Source organism: Channa argus, chromosome 9 (assembly GCF_033026475.1).
Source record: "Channa argus isolate prfri chromosome 9, Channa argus male v1.0, whole genome shotgun sequence".
Taxonomy (NCBI): Eukaryota; Metazoa; Chordata; class Actinopteri; order Anabantiformes; family Channidae; genus Channa; species Channa argus.
Genome location: NC_090205.1, coordinates 16,016,542 through 16,042,862, shown reverse-complemented (window position 1 = coordinate 16,042,862; position 26,321 = coordinate 16,016,542). Strand labels below are relative to the sequence as shown.

Genomic DNA, 26,321 nt, shown 5'->3' with positions numbered 1-26,321 from the left:
CCTGGTGCTTCAGTATAACAGCTTGAAGTCTTCGCATCTCTTTCTCCTATAAAATAAAGATTAGCTCAGTTAGAAACTAAAACCTATTTTTTAACATTTACACAATAATATGGCATACAGAAATGGCTGGCTTTCTTGTTGTATTCACCAACAGTCTTGCAAGAAGTCCAGGCCTCTTGCTGTAAATGCTTTTGCAAATTTCATTTTACTTGCCTTGTTCCGTTTCTCAGCTTCCAATATTTTCGCACTGGCTGCTGCTTCTTTTTTTTTTCTTTTCGCCTGTGTAAACCAAATAGGTGTTTTTGGTCATGCAACAAAAGTGACTGACTCCTTCCAAAGGCACATAGAATGTACACCACATGATTATTAAAAACAAAAGTGAAATTATCTCCAACTTGAAAAATACATTTAAATATGGCTTGTTATATTATGTGCCAGTCTTGTATGTGCTGCTTGATTATTCTGTCCGACGGTTTACATTCCACACAGAGTTCGTTATTAATATCAAATCAAACACATTGTAATCTTGAGCAGTGGGATGATTATTCCCACCCATTAACAATAAGAGACAAAATGGCTGTGGTTATTATAAAACACCAGCAGGCAGTAAGAATAAATTAAGATAAATTTCAATCAGTAATTATAGCCCCAATGAAATTCTGTTAAGAGCAGCTTCCCAACTGTGTCAACTAAAATTTGAAAATTTGAAAAATACTTCACAGCTTCTTTTAATGAAGGCATGGAAAACAGGTATTTTACCTAGTCATGGTAAACAGTGAGCCACCTCTTCCCTAATGAAATACTGTATTTTGCATTAAGCACCATCACAGCCTAAGGAGATTTTCATATTCAATGGCACTTTTGCAAAAACCCAATTAGGCATTAGTCACATGCACTCGCTAGATGTGACCAAAAGACGGACCACGTAATTTAGGAATAGCCTTTGGTAGGGCTTTTTAAAATCCTATCAACAGCAGAAAGGAAGTGTCTTAGAATGTTTCTGCAATAACTTTCAGAACAAACCTCGAGAATTTGCTGTGCACGCCGTTCTTTCTCTATACGAATTTGCTGAATACGCTTGATCTTCTCCTGGTAAATGGATGAGGACAAGATCAAATAAATTAACTGTTAAGTCATGCATCTTATAGAGCGGTGGAGGGGAGTGTGGTGTGGAGTGAAGCACAGTGAGTCTATGCAAATAGCAATATATGCAATAGGTGCAGGAAGGATAGCAACTTTTACAGCGATTCAACTTTAAACGTATTCACCTTGAAATGCACAAATACGCAACAGAACAGTTACAATGAAGCTGTGCATGAAAAATAAGATTCACACGAAAAATATTCTTACTTGCTGTTTAAGAATCTTCATCTGCTCCCTCTTTTTTCGTCTCTCCTCAGCAGCCATTATTGCTGGAAAATGCAAACAAATTACTCCTGCACATACAGTAGCATATGATCTAGTGTTAGGGAATAATTTAAGTGGACAGCTGCTGTTTACCTTGTTGCTTCCTTGCCTCTTTAGCTGCTTGCACCATAGCTTGCTTCTCACGTTTTCTCATCAATTTAATCTGAGCTGCCTGTCGAGCTATTTCTGCAATATGAAGAACACATCCTACGTGAGTTAAAAAGGTAATTAAAAAAAAAATCTGCATGTATATAACTCTCCAAATACTCTCTAAATTACCAACAGAGAAAGAGTGTGTTCCCATTTTAATATCCATGTGAAGTGTATAGTAAGAGCAAAACAACAAGTTTAGAAAAAAGCCCCATGGCCCTTAAATGATATGCAACACATGTAATGGTTGAATTATGTTCTGGAATACTGTGAAATCAGTTCTGCTGTTTTTTTTTTTTTTTAGATGAGAGTATAAAAATTAACCCTAACCACTGCGTTTTAAGGCTCTGAGACCAAAACAGTAACCACTGTTTTTTTAAACAGTTAAAAAGGTTCAATATCTTCATGTGACATCACATATCATCAGCTGACCAATTAGACTTGAAGATTATTTTTTGTCATCGGAGGAAATTTTTACATATTACAATTAAATTTGATCTGCATTTAACCCACCTCCCCCCCCCCGGGGGAAGTTTTGGGCAGCCACAGGCAGTGCCTGGTGAGCTAGCGCTGAGTGCCTCGCTCACACCTGTGGCTGGCTGGGATTTGATTCTTGCATACTTCTGCATCCCAGCCTGAGGTTCTACCCAGAGAGCCATCAGGCTGCCAAAACAAAAAAGATGCCACCGTCTGCCATAATCTCGAACCACAAAGGAACCAAAGGTGCCACTGAAACATTTCTAAGTTGTAAACTAACCTTGAGCCTCCAGTTTGCGTAGCATCTTGGCATCGCTAACATCCTGAAAGTTATTTTCAGCAATAATATGAGGATGGTCTTTCCACTGTCTGCCCCCAGTGGCATCACCTGGTGTCTCATGCCCAGCCTTCGGGCGGCGGTTGTGCCTCCCATCCATTGCTATGATACTGGAAGCAATTTCCTCTTCAGCCATCAAGAACCATTGTAAACCCTGTATAATATGCAGTAAAATGAATAAACGAATAAGCGTCTAGACTTACTGCTGTAACTTCTCAGCTAGATTGTGGAAGCTGTGTGGGGGATATAATATGACATGGAATGACTCCTTGCAATTTTCCAGCATTTAGACATTAGCAGATTCATATTATGTTGTTGTTCATATTATTATCTATTTTAAATAAATACCGCAAGTAATATTGAGAAGTAAAAGACAGAAATGGCGAATTATTTGATATGTACATTTATGTGCTCTCATACCTACTACAATATCAGTGAAGTTTAATTTCTCTTTAAATAACCTTGCTGAAAAAGCTGACCTGTTTTGCTGAAATAGCTGAAAGTTTTGCTTTTGCTGTAACAGTTCAAAGGAAATGTCCCTTCCTTGTATACTGGTTAGGCAAACGTCAAAGCCAGTTAGCCATAAAAACTTCAAAGGCAGAAACTTCAAAAGTAATTATGTTGTGTGGCGTGTGATGGCGTCATTGATGACGTCATACATTTAAAAGGTATAAAAGTGTAAAAATCCTAAAAAGTATAAAAGATATTAAAAGGCCATATAAGATATTAAAAAATATTTTTTAGCCAGATGCCCTTCCTGATGCAACCCTCCCCCAATTTCTACCAGGCTTGGACCAGCACTGCACACCTGGGGATGGGAATGGGCTGTTGGGAGTTCAGCGTGTTGCCCAGAGACACTTCGACATATAGCTCGGACCAGGGATCGAACCACTGACCCTGTAGTCCGAAGACTGCCTTACCAACTGAGCTACAGCCGCCCCCAGAAGACAGAAGTCATAATAACTAGAAAAGACAATTTCTGAGGGCAGTTTTTAAGTTTTTAAAGAATTTAAAGCTGCAAAAGTGGAGCCAAACAGAAAAATGCAGATTCACAGAAGATAAAACATTAAAACAGAAATGGCTGATAAAACAAATTTCACCAGTTACACTGAAGCTTTAAGGGGGGTGTAGATCATAAATAGATTGAAATATATCTGACATTATAAATCATATTTTGTTTCAATCTTTGATTTAATTACGTTTTCACAAAATCAATGGAGAAAATTAATATGATATGATTCTAGATTACACTCTAGATGAAAGTTAGGTTGTTGGTTTTTGAAATTCATGTGTACAAGAATCACAAAAAAAACCAAAACAAAATAAGCACCGCTTACCTCTGGTCCTTCTCTGGCTTCATAAAAGTCACCAACTTTAATTTTTGTACTAAAGCTGAAGTTCTCCCGTGAGATTTCAGTTATTCCATTCCGCAGCAGGTACTTACACAAAAGAATAATGCATATTAATTAAAACATAGAAAGGAACTGAGTTATATGAACTGGTCAGACACAAAAAACTTAACTACCCTTGGATGCACATACATAAAGCCCCAGGCATAAAGGCATTAAATTTGTTCTAAATAGCTATGCATTTTCCATAAAACAATATTTCTACCTTGATTACATCAGGATACTGACGCAGCTTCTTCCCGCAGGGGGCAAAATAAGCCACCTCCCCTTGTAGACGACTTGCCACAGTCCTGACCCGTGTCTCTCTCCGCCACCTGCATAAAGAAATAGCAAAATATAGCATATGATAAACAGAAATACAATAATATAACACTGATGTTAAAGTTGTATTCAGTCATCAAGAATACATATGTCATAGGCTAAATGTTTTTATAATTTATAGTTTCCTCCTGCAGCGTGTATCGGTATCAGGCAGATGCATATCATCTTTCCATAGCAATGGGAGAATGGGGAGACAATGTACTGTAAATAATGTCTGCACAGTTGAGTTCTGTATAGTCTCTGGCCTTGCTATCCTGTGACCCTTTCAGTAATCAGACTTATAAATGGCTGAGAGCCAAGTGGGGCAAGCCCTCAGTTCCCACGAGCTCCGCTGGAGAGCAGCCATGGCTTACAGAAGAGACATGTAGGCTGTTATTCCACAGCTGAAATACAGCTTTGTGGCCTGTGTTCTCCATGAATTTGCTGATAAAAAACATCCATAGATGATGAAAGGCTGCTCTGATCCAAGGCTGCAGAATTTGTGGGCAGGAAGCTGTTAATGTTGCATGTCTGTGTTGAGGCTGGATGCAATTAACTCCTTGTGTTGAACTGCTGGTCTTCATTTCATTTCCTGCCCACTATGACTTATTGCTCAAGACCATGTTTTAAGGCCTCTTAAAGGAAAGCAAGGAATTTTCTTTGTGGTCTGCTTCTACTAGCCATTTCTGAAGATGTCACTGTGCTCAATTCAAGAACTCAGTGCTGCTTTCTTAACCAGTGTCATATTCACACACCAGTTAACTACATTTACACTGAAAAATGTGTGAAATGATATGACATCATTTGTTTTGAGAATGCACTCTGATTCATTTTTCTTTCTTGGGCAAATGTATCAACAGTGTTGTTTGTTTACTGAAACTCAGTTGCTTTTCTGGTGTATGTGGCAAACCTAGAGGTATGAAAATATTTGCAGTTTGTGAATGTGTCCTTAAGCTGCTCTACAAAGTAAGGCAAGACATTTGACCTTTGAGGAAAGGTCACTCATCTGCCTTCAGCGAGCTGGCATTTTACTGTAACCCCAGTAGCATAAACATAAACAATATAGCACCTATGACAGCAAGCACAATTGGAACATGGAACAAATCATTAAATCTTAATGTATTTTTGTTTTATTTTGAAGTGCATGCACAATATCTCACCCAAACTTAAGAGGCAACTGTAGAACACTTTCATCTGTTACTCTCCTCCTCTTCCCTGAACCTAAAAAACAGAAGAAATAAACTAACCAGTAAAAACAAGGAGGGGGCTACATTCATAAATATGTAAAATCCCTATAAAAGCATATGTTAAACATCTCAATCTTTTTTTGATTGTTATTTTCACCTATAAATTTAATTCATCACACGTCCTGGGGCAGTGGAATTTGTTTACATTGCAGAATGCTACCCAATTCAGAATCAACACCAAACATACATGATACATAAATCTAAACTATTAGGCAACTAATATTTTGACCTTTTGACACATAAAAGAGGTAACAAATTTGTACAGCAACTTAGCTGGGTTGTAGTACTGGTAGTGTAAAATGCAAAGCAAGATTCTTCTTTTTATCTATGTTAAAGTTTCTAGATTTCTCTTACTCATCGCCATTTACTGCGTACAACTGTTTTTACTCAGTAAAATGACCAAATGGAACAAGAAATAAATACAATTCTATTTTGGCAGGTCAGAGTCCAGGACTTGGTGGTGTACAATAATTTGCTCTATCCAGTATCAGATTATAAGCACCCAGAGAGAAACGCTAATTTTTACCTGGATCTATTGAGACCTGTATATCCATGTTTTTTTTTATAAAGGAAAGACGTTCCATTCTCTTTCCAGAAGACTGATTCACACATTAAAGTATAACACTGAATTATAAATGTAACATTATAACATGTTTTGTAGGTTTTGGATGCATTTGGTTCATTAGGGTGAAGTTCTACCTGGTGCATTTAGTTCTTGGTAATTTATTTCTGAATGAACTAAGATCCAGGAACTTTCTCTGGGTTAAAAATCCTTGAGGGAATTGTGTTTTGCATTTCCCGAAAGCCTTGTGGCATATTAGCCTGTTGATGAATCAAAAGTGCAAAAGTCAGTTGACTTCTAGGAAGTACTGCCCCCTTTGAAAGATAACACTAGAGACCTAATATTATATTTATACTGTGGTTCCTCTTAGAAAACACAGATTGAGGAATTTGGTTCGTTGAAAGGTTCCTCGTCTCTGTAAAAGGATGTGGCATTAGAACTAAACATTTAGAAAACAGTTTTTTTTACCTGATTGTGTGGCAAAAGTGAAGGATGGGGATGGGGTGCAGTGGTTACTGAATGCCCCTGAGCTGCTCAGTGTGGATGGGGTTAGCAGACCACTTGGTAAACTAGGAGGCTTAATAATCTGCAAATTAAGCAGGGAGCTGTTGGCAGAGAGGTTCAAGGGGTACTTGTGCGTATTGAAAGATTTAACTAGTTTCAGAGGAGTCCTTTTAGCATTGCCATCTCCTTCTGTTTCACCATCCTGCTTGATATAATCATCAGAGCCACTCTCCAGATTGCTCTCCGACTCTGCAAGGGATTCCACACACCGAGAAGAGAGAAATCAGAATTACAGGCTAGTGGGCAATGTCTTACAACCAAAGCATATAGCGCACTGCTAATTTCTCAAAGAAACCTTATCTAATAGCTTAGATCCACAGCACCATTTTACCTGTATTTTTTTTTTTTTTTTTGTTAAATAAAAGAAAGGTCTGTGTAATCTAACCTGACAGACTACTACCAGAATCTTCATCCTCAATATCATCATCATCTTCATCATCAAGGTCATCTCCTAAGGATTCATCTGAGCCCTTGCTGCTTTGGATATCAGACTCACTGACTCCGACCAAGTCTACATGTTCACGGAAAGTATTACAGAGGTGTTTTCCTACATGCACAGTTTTGGTCTTTCTTGATTTATGAGGAAGTCCTGATGAAGACGAAGATTTAAAATGGGAAACCAAGCTGCCCGATAGTTCCTTGATGCCAGTGCTCAAGTTGATAGGTACTATGTAGGGGGGGCTGGTAGCTGCCACAAGTGGCTTTCTGTTAGGGTTGGTACTCTGGCTCTGGGGTTTAGAGATGAGAGCCAAAGGGGCATCCTGAACATCACTGTGGATTTCTCTGTTACGGTGATGGTTCAGGTTGGTGTCATTACTGTGTTGGGAGAGAAAGGAAATGGTTGCTCAGGGTATTTGATAAATATTTAGATGGTGTTAGCAATGATGAAGAGGATGCATACTGCAGGATGCATTTTGTCATTACCAGTTCTGGCTGGTCGGTCGCAGAGGGAAAGCCTGCCTGAAGGAGTCCTTGGAATGGATGGTCTCCATAATTATAAATGAAGAAGAAAGGGAAACAAGGAAAAAAGAAAATAATTACACAAACTGTCACTCACATAACATTACTGTGGGCTGTAAATGAAGAAATTTAAGGTGTAATAAGAGACAGGGACAATGAAGAGCAGACTTAATCCTGTCAACAACAATACAGGAAAAAAAGGCTTTGTAAAAAATAAATATTTTCAAATTGTTTGGCTTAGTGGCATTTTGTGACTTTAGCTGTCATCTTGTATTTGCTGCTATTGTCACACTCTGGCAACCAAAAGCCTTTTCTTTAATATACCACTACCGTAAGAATTAAAAAGCTAAATTTTCCCTCCTTCTCAGAATAGTGACAATAACGGAGTGCTGTAGGAGAGGCCAATCTCTCTCCTGAAAACAAACATCCTAAAGAGCTAAATGTTTGTCATTTTGGTGAAGTATTCCCAACGGAGTTAGATGCATTGTCACTTTTGGTTATGTAGTAGCCAGACGTGCAGTATTAAGAAACCCTTAAAGAAATGTATAGGAATTAATTTTCTGCTGTGACGAAAAACTCAGTTTATGTCATGACAGAAACAATGATGGGCAATAAATTAAATAAAAACTTTTGTACATTAAGATTATAAAAAATACTTTTATACAGATTTGTTTTAAATCTAACTTTAGATTTTTAAGTATTAGCTACGATGCACTACTGTAAAAGACACAAAACAACAACAACTCACCTTTAAATTTAAACTGTTTATGTGTAATACGGGTTCATCTGATGGGTGTCCACTGCTCTCATTTGTGCTATCAAGAGGCTGTGTGTGCTTGGAAGAGGGCATCAAAAATGTGGGTTTATGTGAAACTAACATTGTTGGTGGTTTTGGTAAAGAAGAGAGAGAGAGAGGTTTGGGTGAAGAAAGAGATGAGAGTTTAGTTGAGGAACACAGAGTCAGGGGATTTTTAGGGGAACAGAGATTAAGAGGTTTAGGAAAGGAGGAGGCAGAGCTGTGCTTTTGTGACAAATGAGAAGAGTGCTTTGGTGATGTGGGTGGGGGTAAGTGTTTAAGTGAGTTGGAGAAAGAGATGGGTTTGGGTGAAGTACTGGACAGCAAAGGAAAGGTCTTCCTGTGGGATAATGCTGAAGAATTGTTGCTGTCTAGTGGCCCTGTGGCCTGAATGACACTGGTATGCTTCTGGCCCTTCTCCTCTGCAGTCCTACGGTTCAGGAGAGACAGTCCTGTAGACTGAAGGTGCCCGGTAGAAGAAGAGGACTGAAAGCTGTATGAGGAAGTCAAAGGAACACGGTCACAATGACTGTCCACAGCAGTGGAAGGTCTCTTTTTTTTACTCTCAGATGTGTTCTGTGTCAGTCCCTGAGTAGGAGGATGAAAAAAAACAGGGAGAAGACAGCATGTCATGTCAGCTCCAACTGAGAGAGCATTACAACGTCAACTCTGTCAGCTAGGACATACATCCACAGTTTGCCACCCACTAAAAGGCCACTTTGTATTTATTTAACAGAGCAGTTTTATACAGCGAAACTTACATAATATTTTCAGAAAAAGATAACAAAATAATGAAAACAATGCTAGCAATACATTTACATGCATTATGCTAAAATACAAGAACAACATTTCAGTCGATCTATTTGAAATGCTGGACAACATGGATCCCAAGACATTTTCATAACCAATCAGAATATTCTTGTTATTATAATACAGTATTTAAACAAACCCTGGCAACTACACATAGACATGCCTTACCTCAACTTGATCCTCTTTGTCTGAATCTGACTCGTCACTCCCATTGCTTTGATCATTGCCATCTTCATCACTGTCCACCTCCTCTATGTCATCTGGGTCACCGCTGCTCTCTTCACAATCACTGGAGCTAGCTGACAAGGATCCTGCCTGGCTGCCACTCATGCTGCCACTCATGCTTGAGGTCTCTATTGGTGTTTTGTTGGGTTTCTAAGTAATCATATAAGTCAAATTTTTTTCATAAGATTAAATAGACTAAAAAGGTGAAATTTTACGAATGCAGAGTAATAAAGATACGTTCTTCTAACCTTTTGTTTTGTTTTCTGAACAGTCTTCTGGCTCAAATCCTGACTCCAACTACTTCTGGCTTTAGTTTTCCCCTGGTTTCCTTTTGCTGGAAATAAACTGGTGTCCGCAGCAGAGTTTTCACCAGAAGAGGAGGCACTCCGACCATTCACCGTTCGATTCACGCCTACAGAAACTGGCATTGGACATTTTCTTAGATAGACACTCATGAAAACATGCAATAAGAGTCAAACACATTAGCACAATAAAAGAGAGTAATAGAGAATAATGAGAAAATACCATCCGTATGAGCCAACTGGGGTTTCCTCTGTTTATGTTCCCGTTGTGTATTGTAAAGTTAGTTAGATTAAGAAGTGTATGTAAGTGTTCCGATTATGTCATCAATGACGTCACATTGCTGCCTTTGAAGTGTTTGCCTTTGAAGTTTGCCTTTGAGTTATATCCTCTGTATCATCAACACTTAACATAGTCTCATAATGTTAAGAGTATTTATTTCTGTGGTACATTCATTTCCAGAAAGTATGGACCTACACTTTGCTTGCTTACTTATCAGTCATTAGCATGTAACTTTATTGCTACCCAGGCCACAAATGTTAAAAGAATAATTTATTGTGCCTCTTCGCTTTAAACCATCACAAAATATGAGTTTTTGCAGGAGCTTGCCCTATTTTACCTGAGGTAAGTGACTGTAAGGGAACAGGATCATGGCTTTTGAAGGTTGATGCAAAAACCGGATGAAGACTCAGAAGTGGAGAGAAGAAGGCTGCTCTGGTAGATGCCTCCGATGGCTGCCACCAGTCTAGAGTTACAAAGTGAGATAATTGTACAATTAGGCGTAAGCAGGCACTAAACAGGCCTGTGTTTATTAAACAGGCACATGTAAACAAACAATTCTTCAATTAACCTGAGAGCAACAGTTTATTTAACCTAATTACAGCAATATTCAATTTATTGTCCAAAACACATTCTTTTAAGGGTTGCAGGAGTGCCGGAGCTTATGGTGCCAAACCTTCATTGGACATAGGCCACCCATATGTACACAAACATTTACAATATTATGTTGAACACTTTTTTAAAAAGGACCAAATAATGTGTTCTTGTCTGATACCCAGAGATTTTGTATTTTCACCATCAAAATAAAAGATAAATATCCATATCTGTGTCTGTATTGCATTGCAGGCTGCATTACATGAAAATGTCAAATACATAATTTTAGAAGGTTCTATTGTCACTATCATTTGTAGGACACATTTGTATTTCACTAAGGATATAATTCAGTAAGACCCCCCAAGAATTTACAGTGAAGACTGTGAAAAAGTAATGTTTAACATATAGTGGATTTGGTCCTCATGTCTATGATAACAATAAAATAAAACTGCACAGTGAGGTTATTTACCTGGAAATGTACCAAAGAGGGAATGAGCAGACAAGGAAGACAAACCCAGATTACCAAGGCCTCCAAACCCAGAATGACTTGAATTTGATGTGTAGAACCCAAAAGTCGGATGACTGACTAAGGGAAAACTGTTGGAGCTGCCCAGTTTATTTTGGTGTTCATCTCTCATCACCCGTAGCAAATTGTCTGGAGAACAGAGGATTTTATTTATTAATCAATCCATAAGACAGATACTCGATATAGTAAGATATTAACATACAGCAAAACACACAATGGAGACGAGGAGATTCTGCTTTTCCCTAGCCATAATCAATTCATCAAAAATTAACTGAAAAGGCACAGTTATAAATTTTGGTCTGAATTACAACAATCTAACTGATGTGAAATTATAGCTGAAAACTAGTGCTAAATCACATCGGTTTTACCGTCTAAGACTCAGGTCTTGGTTTATATAATGTAATAAGAATACTATAATTCTGCTAATACTGTGAAATCTTTCATCAAATTCTCTAAACCAAGACATTTTCTCATAGGCAATATAGAATCAGATACTGTGTTAAATACAATAGGAGGTGCTGCATAAGATGTTTTTTGAGATAAGCCCAACCAGTGAAAGCAATTATAATGATTTTAAAAGTAGGAAAATTCTAATATAATTTTCTACAAAGCTGTTTGTCATCTTTTACTTTCCACAGGAAACAAAAGACGTCTTGAAAAATCTCCTAAAAGCAGACTGTTTACATGATACAACAGTGTTATAGCTAAGGTGGAGCCAGTGTGCTTTCAGCATTTAGTGTTCAGTCCAAAATAAATCATCAAGGAGATTTCTGCGCACGTTTGCTGTGGTGATCCGTGAATGAATAATTCATAAGAATGTCTCTAATGTGTTCCTCATTGTAATAGCATGACAAAAAAATAGATAAATAAAAAACACTACTTTTTGGGGCATCTTATCATGAAGGAAAAAAACTGCAAACCCCAGTATGTAAATTTGCACATTAATTTGTGGTCAGGGGTAATCTGACAGCTTATGCATCACTGCTACTCAATGCATAATGTCTTTGACCACAATTAGTATTCAGAGAAAACATGAGGATGTTGGCGGCTGCAGGCACAGTGTGAGGCTGACAGACATGTCAAATCATGCAGGATAAACTGGAGCTAAAGGTTGTCAAAAGACATCCACAAGGGCGTACACAGTTTTTTAATTGTTAGCATTCATTAACTCAACATTTCCATTCCTATAAAAATGCTTGGGACTACAATGGAGAAAGGTGTTTTACACCCCATTGCTGCAAAATTGTAATTCACGTTTTTTTGTTTGTTTAGAATTTAGTTGGATAGCAAATCTGAATATATTTCTTTCCTCATAAATGTTTTTACCTCTAACGTTTGTATGGAAGTATAGTTATTAAAGTCCAAATGGTGCATTCCTCCATCCATCAGCTGTCTCAACTTAATGTCGAGGGCTTTGCAGAGGCTGGAGCCAGTCCATTCTGACACTGGGCACACTCTGGACAGGTTGCCAGTCTATCACAGCTCATGGTATGTTAAACATTTCTAATAGAACAGTAATTTAAGGGTGTGGTACTGTATATACGTGACAAATAACGCTGTATGCACCACTGCACACTTAAAACTTAACCTTCCTAAAATAATTTCTCAACCTCATCTGAAATGTGGCAGAAGAACTAAAAACACTCAAAACCCAAATTATTAATTTTGAGTCACATTTGATCTTGTGCCATTACTTGGTTCACATCTAAGTAGCCCTAATGAAAAATGTTTTTTGTGAACGTACCGCAGGTGGTGAGAGGGGAACTGCCTGTAGAACTAGGGGCCGGATTGAACTTGTTGGAGGGTGTCTGGGTTGGAGTGGGGTAGGTGCTGGCTGAAGAGGACATCATGTTAAGGGAACAGGGGGCTGAAGAAGGGGAGGCCAGCTGCTGCCCAGACTCCATATCTGTCAAACACAATCCAGTGATGCAAAAGATTACATTTACAATTTACTATACTATAGATAAGGGTATTGGCCAATTATTTAATAGTATTGTTTAGTAATGTAGAATTGTGCTGTATTAGCATACAGTTGACACCAATTAATTAGTTGACTAAACAATCAACTAAAAGTTAAACGTCAACTAAACGTCAGTAAACTATTTCTTAGAAATTATATAATTCCAAGTAACATACTACTACCACAACCACTACTACTCCTACTTTTGATAATAACAATAATTTTTAATGAAAAATAATTTTCATTTTTTAAAACTTCTGTCTGATGTAAAACCAAACAGAGGGACATTATCGTCCATGCACATCAGAAATCAGTTTATATTATGTTTTGTTTTTTTCATTTGCATTATAATGAAATACTATGTCAGCAACCACATGAAATACACTAGTATAGTATAATACACTATAAATAACATGTTTAAAACACTGTTCAGCTTTGTTATATAGAAATCCTGGTATATGCTGTGGTCATCTTATGAAAAGGTAGCTTTTTTTTGCCTTTTAGGATAAGATTTTTATTTTCTTTCTATAACATTTGAATCAAGTTTATACAGATGAACAGAAGGCAATATCTTGGTCTCTCTGATAGCATTAAGACCACTGTGTCTAACCATCATCTTAATCATGCCACAGAGATTCTGGTTACCAGTCTTTCATCAGCACCATAACTGGGATTTTCCATTATTTATGGTTTTTCACATCCCAATAATCACAAAAGCCCACATCTGAAACCCTCTTTAACACACAAATGTAGATTGTGTTTCACATCCAGGCTTTGTTATGGCATTGTACATTACAACAACAACTTCTAGATCTCCTTGGTGACTCTGTTCTGCACAAGAAAACCAGAGCAGCTGATTAATTTGTGGAGACAAAGCTACCCTCTGAATATCAAATATCAACCCTCACTGGGAACAGCACGAATGAGACATAAATAACATGAAGTCCTTATCCATGCTTCACTAGAAATGCCACCGTTTTCTGTGATACTGTAAGTGGGGGTTTATGTAGAGAGGAGAACAAAGGTGCATCCATACTGTAATTATATCACATCCTTCCTTGTCTTTTCTTCATTGTTAATCTAAGATGTCCAGTATGCTAATGAAAAAAACTACCCTAACTGTGTACCAATTAGGAATCAGTAGAGCAAATAATATCAAATATTTAACCGGGTAGCATCGATGTTGACAGGTAATAAAGATAATTGTGTCACTACTAAAATCTGGATGAGCTACATCTTCATTTTACAGTAATAGGGTGCAAACATTTTATCTTGGGCAGTTATCTAGATCAAGTAGAGGCTTATAATACCAATTAATTATTTGACTTGTGTATTGCTTGTTTGATTTTGAAGATGCAAACACAGAGGCTGCAACTGGACTATTCTGGCTATTTCTTAACAAACCTAAATATCTAAAATTAATTTGATATATGTAGGTCCATACCAACCATTGTGATTCAATGGAAGCATGGCAGGAAGTCACGACACCCCAAAAAGGCTAGATGCAGTTTCCATAAAAGACATATGCTAATACACCAGAGATGTTTTACAGAACAAATGAGTCCAGTTGGATCAAAGTCATGTTCAGATATACGTGTATGATTCCACAAACACAATGCAGCTGTCATCTCTGAGTAAACGTCTGCCTTGACAGGAAAACAATGAGCTCCTCAACAGAATGGGATTTCTAATGAGACAAAGCACACAACACCATCAATCATTTAAATAACTATATGCTATAACTATTTAAATAAACAACCCAATATATAACACTCTCTCAAACACTTCAGTCCTCCTCAACTGTGACAGTGAGAACCATTTTGACACAACTGTCAGGGTAAGATTTGTTTTTCTTTGCTTCATCTGATGCCCCATAGATCACAGGTATAAGAATATACTCAAAATAACAAATTAATAGTTTCCAATTAACCTTGTCACATACATCTTTGTAATGTAAAGAAAAACTAATACGTCAACATGAGACACATGCAAGTAAAGGGACACCAATCAAACACCATTGAGTATAGGCCCAGGATCAAACATATGAACATTTCCACAAACTCCCTGCAGTTAAGATACAAAAATACACTTACATTTTGAAAGTTTTCATGATTAATTGATTGGTCCTACAACCTTCTAAAAAAAAAAAACTGTTAAATCACTGACATTTTTAAATGTTTATGTGAAACAAAACAGATAAAACATTTTAAGTCATGAGCATTAAAAGGTACAGCAATTCTGTTTTTGTTACTAATGGACAAAGCCAAAATAGCTGTTTGCTCATTTCTAATCTTTACGCAAAGCCTATCTAACCAGATAATAGCTATAGCTTCAAATTTAGTGTAGAGTGAAATCAGTCTTCTCATTTAACTACATCCTACTGTCCATTTGGGGATGCGCACATTTAACTCTTTTCTTATTGGTATATTGTCTTTTTATATTGTAATACTGCACAAAAGCATTTGTGTTTCCCTGCTTGTCCACATTATCGTCTTCTTCCACTGCAACAGACAGGTGATAATAACAATGATAATCCTGGTAAAGCCATAAGCATGGGCCAGCGGTAGCATAACTGCAAAGAATGTCTTTTCAGGTCATGGAAAGTACACACAAAAGACAGAAAAAGGTAGTGAAGCAAAGTGCCTTAATATATAATTTTTTTAACATGAAGAGTGGCATCTGTTCTCCCCAAATTCAGGGAGTAAAATGGTGAAATGATTCAGTGAAAAGTGGAAAAAGGTATTACAAGAAGGTCTGAATTTAATTACCATGCATTCCCGATTGGCTTCTAATTAGCATTATATTACAATGTTAAATCCACCTCCTCAGGCATCTTCAGGATTGATTCTATACGTGGTTGCTTTGACACCAGCTGCAGTCTAACAAAATTTGCAAATCACTGCTGATGTCCATCATCCTACTTTACACCATTAATTCCTTCTGTTACTTTGGAAAAATAGCAACACCACTCACTTTTGGCGTGAGTATTTTTTTTGGATGCTATGAAAAATGTACAGAGACTGAAACCTTCTCTGTGGGTGACAGCAGTAAAGCAAATTTTTTTTTTTTTTCACTCATTCTCTCTGTGAGGTCAAATACCAGAGAAGCTACAAAGAAATCAAATATATATATAATGATACAGTGTTATGAGATAACATTTTTGTGCCCTTTTAAGAGTCTTTGCTTTGCTTCAAGTATTTTTAAATGGAAATTAATATACTTTGTGCAATCAGGGCAGTGATAGTAAATATTTAATAAGGTGATGATACAGTTACACTGGACATCAGGTTTACATGTAAAAATGCTTTTAAGTACAAATATTCTATCAATATAGATCACCTTGCATGATATTGTTCACTTAAAGAACATTTGCTGTTGTTCACATTAGTAACTTACTTAAGAACCATCATTTATTATTTTCTAGTGTCTCTATACATGAGAACATGAGCTGCTTTTAACTGACGGTGTTCAATGACACCATGCATATTGTCATGAGAAAGGACCTGACCAAAGTCATTAAAAAAAAAAGGAATATATTACATTGCTACACAATTGACATTTACCATTAAGGGTTTGTTTACCATTCACCTCAGCTGTGATCTGTGCAGCAAGAGCCCCTTTAATATGACCAGGTTGGTAGACAAAAGAAACCATTTCCAGAATTTATGGTCCCTAATACAGGCAATGATGATGTTCATCAATGGCTGGATAAGTTCAGATAAAGCTATTGATTTCTGTTTATGTAAAGAAAAGTGCAAATGGGATTAGAAAATTAAAGTCTATCATTAAAAAAAAACAAACAAAAAACAATCTCCTTAAAATTTTTAGACTAAGATGTCTGGTGGATTAATGGGAAACAAAATCTGAACTCTGTATCAATTAGAAATCTGTGCTACAAATTACATTCAACTAGATGGCATTGGTTTTGACAAGTCAAAAGAGTCTACAGAGCCACTGATCAACAACCCTGACCATTAGTGTTTGGTAGCAGATGGCAGAGCAGTATTTCTTACACCGGAGAGCCTCTGGGTTCAGTGGTCTCACTGTCAGCCTCAATGTGATCAATGTAAACCTGACCATGTTTTACTAATCACCATCTGACAGTTTCTATTCACTGATTTTTGGCAGCCCCAGGCATTGATTCTTGTGCATTGTCTTTTATGTATAATCTTTGTCCTTCTATGCATGAAAGCACACATATACAAAAAGCTCCACAAAAGCATTAGTCTGTGCTCAGAATGTGCTCGAGTATTAGCTGTAAAACACAAACAGTAGGCATTCTGTCATAATCATTTTTGCAGGACACGTTAATATTTTAAGGAGATTTTTATGCCAAAAAATTTATTTCTGCTTATACTGACTGTTACAAACAAGTACTGAATGCTACCATGAATCGAGTGGAAAGGCTGATAAATAAGGAGGCAAATGGAGTCTGATGAATAATGTGAGACCTCAGTATGAAAAATACTTTCATAAAATACATTTGTCCTTCACAACAGCCTTAGCATTGTGTGCATGTGGATCATTTTCATGATGAGTGAAGGTGTGGGATGTGCCTGGAGACAGGAGTCCCACATGTTGTGAAGATATTCATCATGCATGGTCTGATAGCCGCTGCTCAATGAGGCCAAATCAATACAAGTATTAGCCATAAACTGTGAAGCTCAGATTGCAGTTTTAATCTGAGACATAGAGACAAATAAAGAGGGAGTTGAGAGAGAGGAAAATGAACAGGTAATTTTTATACGTCCAATTTCGTCGCATCAATTTGTTGTTGGCTTAGAAAATGCAGCTGGTACTAGAAGAATGGCAGCCCCAGAATGAGGTTTCCCTTGTTTCTATTTAATCAGAGCAGTGTTTTCAAATGAACAGATACAGAACGTCATATAAATAGTATTTTAAAACTGTTTAAATATACCTGTTCATGGCTTAGCCAGCTGAGGCCAGTTAACAGGATTTGCAACGTTTTCAAAAAACAGGTACAAAGACAAGTCAGTTCTACAAGTCAGATAATGGCGTGTATGCCCATCATTATTATCATACATTACACACAGTCCCACAGCACCTTACTTATTTACTCCTGCATCATGTTATGAGAGAAAAACGTTTTAGCCCTTTGGCAGTGCAGGTCTAAAGCTGTTCGTAAGTTAACTTAAAACAATTTATTTTACATGCCACCAGTAAGGACAGTAAGGTGGACTATGTTGAAAAACTACATATGGTAAATTCTGCCTGCATTTTTTACTAATCAGTCAAGTATCTGTAGGAGGAAGGTTGAAGTGTGATTGTGATTCTGCCTATGTTTAATGGCATAGACAGTGAACATTAAAAGACCAAGGTTTTGTCGATCCATAAAGCTTGGCACTGCATTGTCAACAGCCTCGTATTTCTTCAGATGATCAAACAAACAGCTTTTATATACAAGAAAACATGGGGGCTAAAAGGGCTTTTCTCCCTACAAGCCAATGTCCAACATGAAATAAAAGGCAGCTAGGATGAAGGTAAACACTGCCATCAATGCTGTTTCTCTCCAAAGAGTACAACATAAATCACATAGCAACCGTAATGGGAAGTGGGACTGCAGTGTGCCAAATGAACCAATAAAAGGCATCCCCAGTGTCCCTTTCAAAGCATTAGTCACATTGTCCATATGTCCACTGCTGTATTGAAGCAGATGATGCCGGTTACTGTACATTCAAACAAGCTCCTGAATGTTTTAATTGAAAGTCGCTAATAAAGCACTGCAACCTTTCAGCTAAACAATGTCAGGCTGAAAAACGGGAAAGACAATTTACAATAGCTGAACTCTTGCATCAGCCTTCTAATAGAGACTCTTGACAGCTGACATGGCACTTCTCTGCATCGGCTGCACTGATGTGAAGAACAATGGGATTATACTTCTATAACAAACTGAGGAAACAGAAAAGGCCATCAACAATTAAGACAAGCCAAAGCAGGCATGTTTAAGATCACATGGAGAAACATGATACACTACAAAAAAAAAAAAAAAGGCATGACATAGGATTGATCCATTCTTCAAGGTCTGCAATAAGGAGTAAAGCTAGAGATGCAACATACAGTAGAAACATTAAAGCATCTAATTATATAATATTAGCTTTATATATAGACACTACAGCTGTATCAGTTTCCCATAGTGACTGACTATTCTGACAGCTCACACAGTCAGTCAGCAATATACATCAATCCCCTGTTCATTTTTGCAGCACACCACCTATAGGCTGTTTCTCACTTTTGGTTGCAAATAAAACCTTTCTAACATCATTAGCAAAAGAAAAATTAGAATAGCTTTAAAATCCTGTACTTTATAGCTTACATTTGTATACAAGTTAGCGCTAGTTGACAGGTTCTCCAGACAGCCACTTGGAAGCCATTATAAGAATGGAGATAATTTCAGGTTTTCTGGTAAAATTTATGAGCAAAATTAATAATTATGGCCTGGATAAAGCGGTCCTAAATAACACAGGCCTATCTGGAACAATGACGGCTAGCATCTTAAATAATATAAATATATAAATGCTGATGGTCATTTTAGTCTTGTCTAAAATTATATTTATAATTATACATTATACTAGGGTCCAGGTCTCCCTCATGAGAACTGGACCTCACCAAAACAATATTAGCTTGAGGGAAGTTGCACAAACAAAAAACAAAAACATCTTGTTTTCGGTTTTAAATTCGTTATAGTTTGCAAGACTAATGAGTATGTATTTTACAGGATGGCTTTTAAAAAACAGTATTACTGCTGAGTCTGATTTTCCTAAACAGATAATTATTAGGTTAACAAACACTAATAACAACGACTTAGACTCATTTACGAGGAATGAAGCAAATTGAAAAAAAATCCTGAGATATTTAAAATTAGTTCCGACCAATCAATTTGATTGGTCAAGAGACATTCCATATGTACTAATATAGAGTATAAGAGAACTGGGACATTTAACTGTATTGATCATTCTGCTTTACAGCTTCACACTGATGGTTGCTAGCTCAGTGTGGTCAAAGATCACTAATAAGTTATCAGAATCAGAATCAGAAATACTTTATTAATCCCCGACGGGAAATTGCTTAAAATTGCTTATTGGTGTTGGTGGAGCTAAATGACTAAACAGCTAAATAAACAAACAATAATCTGTTGTCGCTTACTACAGCTATAGCAATATCACACTGAGGTTGTGGTGCTGTGCTGAATTTGCTGAATTGTACTGATATTCAGTAAAACAGCACTCCCTCTCATGATTTTGCTTAACTGACTGCCACTTTTGTTTTGCCCAAACGTATGACAAAATAAACCATAGACAGTGCAATTGCAAAAATCTGTGCTGTTTTTCTTGTGATAAAGCCTGCTGTTACATTGCCTGTTATACCAAGCTAGTATACAACAGACCACAAACAGAAAACAACAAGAAAACTTATTATATAGGGTATATTATAGTGGTAACTCTTTAACTGGGTAGATAAACTGGCATGAATAAATAAACTTGAGTTTAGCCCAATTAATTATTTGGAACTGCTACATATTAGAAGTTATTATGACAATATGATTTACCATAAAAATATAAATCAATTTTTTTCCAATGACAAATAGTGAGTCGTGCCAACCAGACTTCTTGTGCTTGGTATCAGGATGTAACAGTTTCACATCATAATTTTAGAATAATAATAGATGAAAGTTATACATTTATACAGGGCATTTTATTGTATTAAATATGCAGCTTCTTATGGGATGAAACACATAACAATAGCTTTCAGATGATAAGGACAAAAAGGGGTTACTTTAATGGTGCTCAAAAACACCTGTAATTCATTGGAGAGTTAATACTAAGCACATGACACATGCAGCTGTGGCTTCAATAAATGTGGGAGAGTCCCTAAGGATACTCAGACTATTTTTATTTGATGAATGTGAGGGAAAAATAACTAATTTCCTGTCTGCCTCTGAACTATGTTCATAAAAAGATCTTTTCTCTACTGCTAAATTTCCATCACCTCCCTGCACTACTTTAGATATTCAACTATATTGTGTAGCTCAAACAATGACTATGTGGCAATGAGGTAAGCTGTCAATGTTAATAGATGGGCATTTAATAGCTAAGAAGTCTGAAGTGCCACCAGTCACTGTGACTCAAACCATATAGCCAGTGAGATTGGTCTAGCAGCATTAATTTAGTAAAGGAAACTTCAACTGTCACAAACAGTTGAAGTGCTTTCTATTGGCGAAAGGTCTGGGCTGCAGGCAGGCCAGTTCAGCATCCGAACTCTTCTCCTGTGAAGCCATGCTGTTGTGATGGATACAGTATGTGGTTAATATGCAAGGCCGTCCCTGAAAGAGACATTGTCTGGATGAGAGCATATGTTGCTCTAAAAACTCAGATTTGACGGTGCCTTTCCAGATGTGTGAGCTGCCCACGCCATAGGCACTAATGCCCCCCACCCCCTTGAACTTTTCGCTGATAACAAGCAGGATGGTCCGTCTCCTCTTTACACAACATACATAGTTTCCAATAAGAATTTTAAATTTTGATTCATTTGACCACAGAACAGTTTTCTATTTTGCCTCAGACCATTTTAAATGAGCCTTGGGCCAAAGAACACAGAAGTGTTTCTGGATCGTGTTCACATACGTCTTCTTCTTTGCATGATACAGCTTTAACAATTGATCTGGTTGGTGATCCTCTGCCCATCTTTACATCCCAGAGGATCTGCCTCTCTGAAATGCTCCTTTTATACACAGTCATGTTAGTGACCTTTTGCCAATAAACCTAATTAGTTGTCAAATGCTCCTCCATTTGTTTTTGATTTGCGGCAACTACTTTTCCAGCCTTTTGTTGCCCCCATTCCAATTTTGTTTTTTTTAAGATGTATTACTCACATTAAATTCAAAATGAGCTAATATTTTACCATGAAATGGTAAAATATCTCAAATTCAACATGATATACGATATGTTATGTTCTATTAAGAATAAAATATGGGTTGATGAGATTTGCAAATCACCTTTTATAGATTGTCCAAACTTTGTAAAAACATTTTTTTTTAAATCAGATCATGACAGTTTTCAATCTGAACATTTAATACGAAAATGTAATTAATATATTAAATATAACTACAATGCTCTTAATTATTACCACTTATAGTGGTAATAATGTGGTATAGTGGTAAATAATAATTTATTTAGGCAATTTTAGATAAATCTGTAGAATAATCAAGAATTTGGCTCTTTTCACAATTTTGATTTATTGTATAGTAAGGCTATAACAATGGTAAAACAAAGGTGCATAAGTATGCATGACAAAACACAAGAATAACTGAGTGTTATTTTAATTAGGATTACATCATTGACACACTTTCAAGCACATCCGTACTCAGGCAAAATGCAGAACAAAATAAAACATCAAAAATAAATAGACTTTCAACATCTTGCTAAAACCGTAATTATATCACAATATTATATTGCAAGGGATAAGATAAAGCTAAATTAGTTTGTAAATTGTTTATAGCTATACCTCTAGGGCAGTATAAGATTTGTCTGATATAAGACAAACTAATATTGATATACATAAGGTGAACATATATATTTATATACATGAATACCATATGTCATTAATAATACTGTCTAATGCAGGCAGCTTTATAAGGGTAGGGTAAAACAACACCTTGCGCACACACACAAACCCCTACTGATGGGGGGAAAAAAATTTCCTGTTTTGTTAGTGAAATTCAAGCAGTGTTGTCTGAAAGCTCTGTGCAGCCAAGCCTGAAAGAGGAGAGGCAAGATGCTCAGCATGGCAGCTTAATATCATCCTCCTTATAGAAAAACAAACTGCATGGGCTACTCTGTGCCTCTGTCTCACATATAAAGGATGTGGAATTTTCAGGAAGCCTGTGGCCTTCACAGCTGGATTATGTCAGCTTACATAACAATATGTTTCACATTTAATTGGCATTTACCATTTCAAATGAGAGAGCAGAAAAGAAGTCAGCAGCTAATGCTTAAAAGAAACTGGCTGGCCATGTTTTTGTGAAGGAAGCAAAGTGGCCATGTTTTATAGCAACACCTATAGATAACATGTTCTATCTCTTCCTCATGATCAAGGAAATTCCTATATCTTTGACAAGTGACCATCATTAATGCTTGTTTTGTAAACAGATTTTTATATCTGAACCAAACGATTTTGGTTAACCAAAAAAAGAACGAAAATGTATCCAAATATGAGATAGAAAGTCCCTTTAAATTTCTCAAGAATTTCACTTAAGTCAAAATATTTCCTCTTGAGTACTCAGGCTAGATCAATACAATATTCATTTTACTGCAGGGGGACAGTCAATGCATAACAATGAGATCTGTTAATGAAATCAACCATCAAGCTGAAATACATACATATTTAATTGGGGTCTCAATGTCATTTGCTTTTGCACCATTTGTTCCTTTTCCTCATTTTACCCAGGTTCAGTCAATATTTTATTATGCCATAAATTTGTTTACAGCCAAGAATAATGACTGAATATTATTGTGTTATTCTGTGTATCTGTTATCTGTGTAATGAGAAGAACCATTAACAAATTAATATTATTTGCATAAACACCTTCACCTTAGCAAATTATCTATTTTGAGTCTGTGTTAATAAAAAGCACTTGCCAAATTGATATCATGTGATATATCTGTATTCCTGAGGAATATCTCCCATTAACAGAGCTGTTAAAAGAACTGATGGAACTCAGTTAAATTAATAACGATACCTCTGCAAACACATTAAATAAGTGGAGCTAAACAGATGCACACTTGTTTCAACCCTACAAGGCTTACAAGGGCACAAAACCTGCTTGTTCACTAGCTACAATTTACTTCCTCTTTATGAACCAACATGTGATTGCACATACAATCAGTCTTTAAAAAACTGACATTGAAATCCTTTCCTAATAGCTTAGTAAGCAAAAGTAAGCAAGGGAGATAACGGATCATGTGCTGGGGCATCTCTGTGAGCGGCAGAAGGTCACCACCCGCCAGCAGAGCTGATAGGGAAAATGGCATTGATGCTCCAGAGCTACCATTTTTCTTCCCTGACACAGACTCCATCTGCCACCAAGCCATTTGCAGCCTCCAAGTCAGAATATCAATGATTTTCAACCATTTTACAACTTGGCATTCACCTTGGTGTCACCTCTATGTTTAAATGCTGACACCACAGATCCTTTTTGTGCAGGTCCTGCAGGCTGCAAACAAAACTAAATGGAATTACTCAGGAATGGTGAAGATTTTATTATCATTGATAATATTTAGGTGTATTTCGATGTATTCTAGAGCAGATGTAAAGCTTTACAATTCCCGCTTTACACACTAATATACAGAACAGGTCTATTATATCAGCTGCAAAATCAAGACCACCAAAAAATGACAAGGGCAGCATTGATTTCCCATTTGGGTGTTCTTACTAAACCACATGGATGATTTTTTTGTTTGGATGTAAAATGTTATTGTGAACCAAAACGTCCCGGTTGTCCATTCCAGCAGTAAAGCAGGAACGGCACACAGCTGGCCGTGGCTACCCAAGAAAATTAAATTTCCCTCACTGCCATCTGCACCCCTCAGAGATGTCCTTGCATCCAGCAAGGTCCCCAGTAGAATCCTGATTAGAAGCATATAGGCTGACTGAATTCTACATATGGGGCAGCACGGTGGTGGAGTGGTTAGCACTGCCACCTCAAAGCTTCGTGTTCTCCCTGTTCTTGCATTGCTTTCCTCCAGGTACCAGGTACTCCAGGTTAACTGGTGACTCATTACCCATAAGTCAGAATTTAAATGTAAATGGTTGTCGGTCTGTCTGTGCGTGTCTCTCTGTTTTGGCCCTGAGAAAGACTGGCGAACTGTCCGGGTGTACCCCTCCTCTTGTCCCATGTTAGCTGGGATAGACTCCAGCCCCTCTTAACCCTGAACAGGATAAGCAATTATAGCTGATGGATTGATGGATTTCTACAGAACTGTTAAATGAATAGCCACTGCGCTTCCATTTCATGTCGCTCTTTGCTGTACCATACCTCTCCCAGTAGTTGTATCCCTGTAGAGCAGACAAAAGTATCCTTATCCTAAATATTCCATTTGTCTCTACAAACTAGCAGAAAGTATCTGACCTGAAAACAGCACAGTATAAAAATTTTAAAAAGTAATCGGGATTCAACCATAATATTTATAAAATAACTGCAATGTTTTAACCTTGACTCTGATGTCTCTTATTCTCCCTGCAATATTAGACATTACTTCACCTTTTGTATAAGCTAAGCTAAAAGAACTGGTAAACCATCAATCATTTCTGTGATGTACCATAATAACAAAAATTCAAGACAGGTCTGACACAGCCTTAATTAAATGTAACACAGAGCCAAGATCAAGACAATAGTTTTAAGTTCTAAATGTATCTTCATTGTTTTGTTTCATAGATTACATGTGTTGTGTGACAACATGGTACCTCGGTCATAAAAAGAGAACTGGTTATCTGAACAGACCAACTGTAAGCTCTTATTTCTATTTAAAGCACAGACCATTAGTTCCTTTAGGTATTAGGATGTAACCAGTAGTCTAACCAAACACATAACATATTTCTAAGCTAAATGTGTCTATAACCATTACATTTCTGAGAAGATTGCATGTCAATTCGGTGTCCAAGTAATAGATTTTCCAATTGCATCACTCACATGAATCATTGGTTTAGCATTGACAGTTCTTTCATCACTTCACTTTTCTGTCTTGAATGTAAGTTACTCCCCCTCGGGGCAGAAAAAGTGGAAAGGAGAAAGGGCTTTGATATTTGCTGCAACATCATATTACATAGCCACAGCAATCTGTTCACACATATAAATATATATATATATATATATATATATTTAAAGGCTTATCAATAACTCAGAGAAGGCTATACTTGCTTCGGTCTTTTGTCTTTAACATAGGAATAGTGGGCTGATGGATCACAGATCAACAGCAACACCTTAGCTATAAAAGTGGTTTCATTGAACTTGATAAAACTACAGAAGGCCAATTAGGGCTGATTGTGGCTAATAAGGTAAGTGCAGCTAAAACATAATAATCACAAGCAGCTCCACATATACATACTATATATGTACACCGATTTCAAAATATGAATGCCAAGCTTTTCAGTAACGTGATTCACTACACTTAATAAGCAAAGAGCTCTGTTTGACTTAAGCCAGCATACTGTAACTAACAAACCAATCATACTGATCTACTGCACTGCAGATGACTTGTCTCTGTCCATGGACAGTTACAAAAGCAGTTGTATGTATGTGTGTGTGTGTATATATATATATATATATATATATATATATATATATATATATATATATATATATATATATATATATATATATATATATCTAGAGAGTGAGAGAG

General features: G+C 36.9%; 1 protein-coding gene across 11 annotated transcripts in view; it reads right to left on the bottom strand.

Annotated features, from left to right (window-relative positions):
• The window catches only part of LOC137133427 (bromodomain adjacent to zinc finger domain protein 2B), a 44,517-nt gene that overhangs the window by 9,898 nt on the left and 8,298 nt on the right, over positions 1-26,321 (bottom strand). For 8 of the 11 annotated variants that reach the window (XM_067517062.1, XM_067517059.1, XM_067517061.1 and 5 more), the window contains exons 2-19: positions 12,688-12,849; positions 10,887-11,072; positions 10,164-10,289; positions 9,493-9,665; positions 9,188-9,394; positions 8,162-8,797; positions 7,378-7,439; positions 6,839-7,269; positions 6,358-6,642; positions 5,241-5,301; positions 3,986-4,094; positions 3,709-3,810; positions 2,315-2,525; positions 1,501-1,593; positions 1,351-1,412; positions 1,024-1,089; positions 214-279; positions 2-46 (exon numbers count right to left, since the gene is read on the bottom strand). In XM_067517062.1, coding sequence (XP_067373163.1) covers positions 2-46; positions 214-279; positions 1,024-1,089; positions 1,351-1,412; positions 1,501-1,593; positions 2,315-2,525; positions 3,709-3,810; positions 3,986-4,094; positions 5,241-5,301; positions 6,358-6,642; positions 6,839-7,269; positions 7,378-7,439; positions 8,162-8,797; positions 9,188-9,394; positions 9,493-9,665; positions 10,164-10,289; positions 10,887-11,072; positions 12,688-12,847 — 3,081 coding nt within the window. In that variant the 5' untranslated portion in view covers positions 12,848-12,849. The remainder of the gene's footprint in view (position 1; positions 47-213; positions 280-1,023; positions 1,090-1,350; positions 1,413-1,500; positions 1,594-2,314; positions 2,526-3,708; positions 3,811-3,985; positions 4,095-5,240; positions 5,302-6,357; positions 6,643-6,838; positions 7,270-7,377; positions 7,440-8,161; positions 8,798-9,187; positions 9,395-9,492; positions 9,666-10,163; positions 10,290-10,886; positions 11,073-12,687; positions 12,850-26,321) is intronic. The other 3 variants (XM_067517056.1, XM_067517058.1, XM_067517060.1) reach the window with 2 other exon arrangements.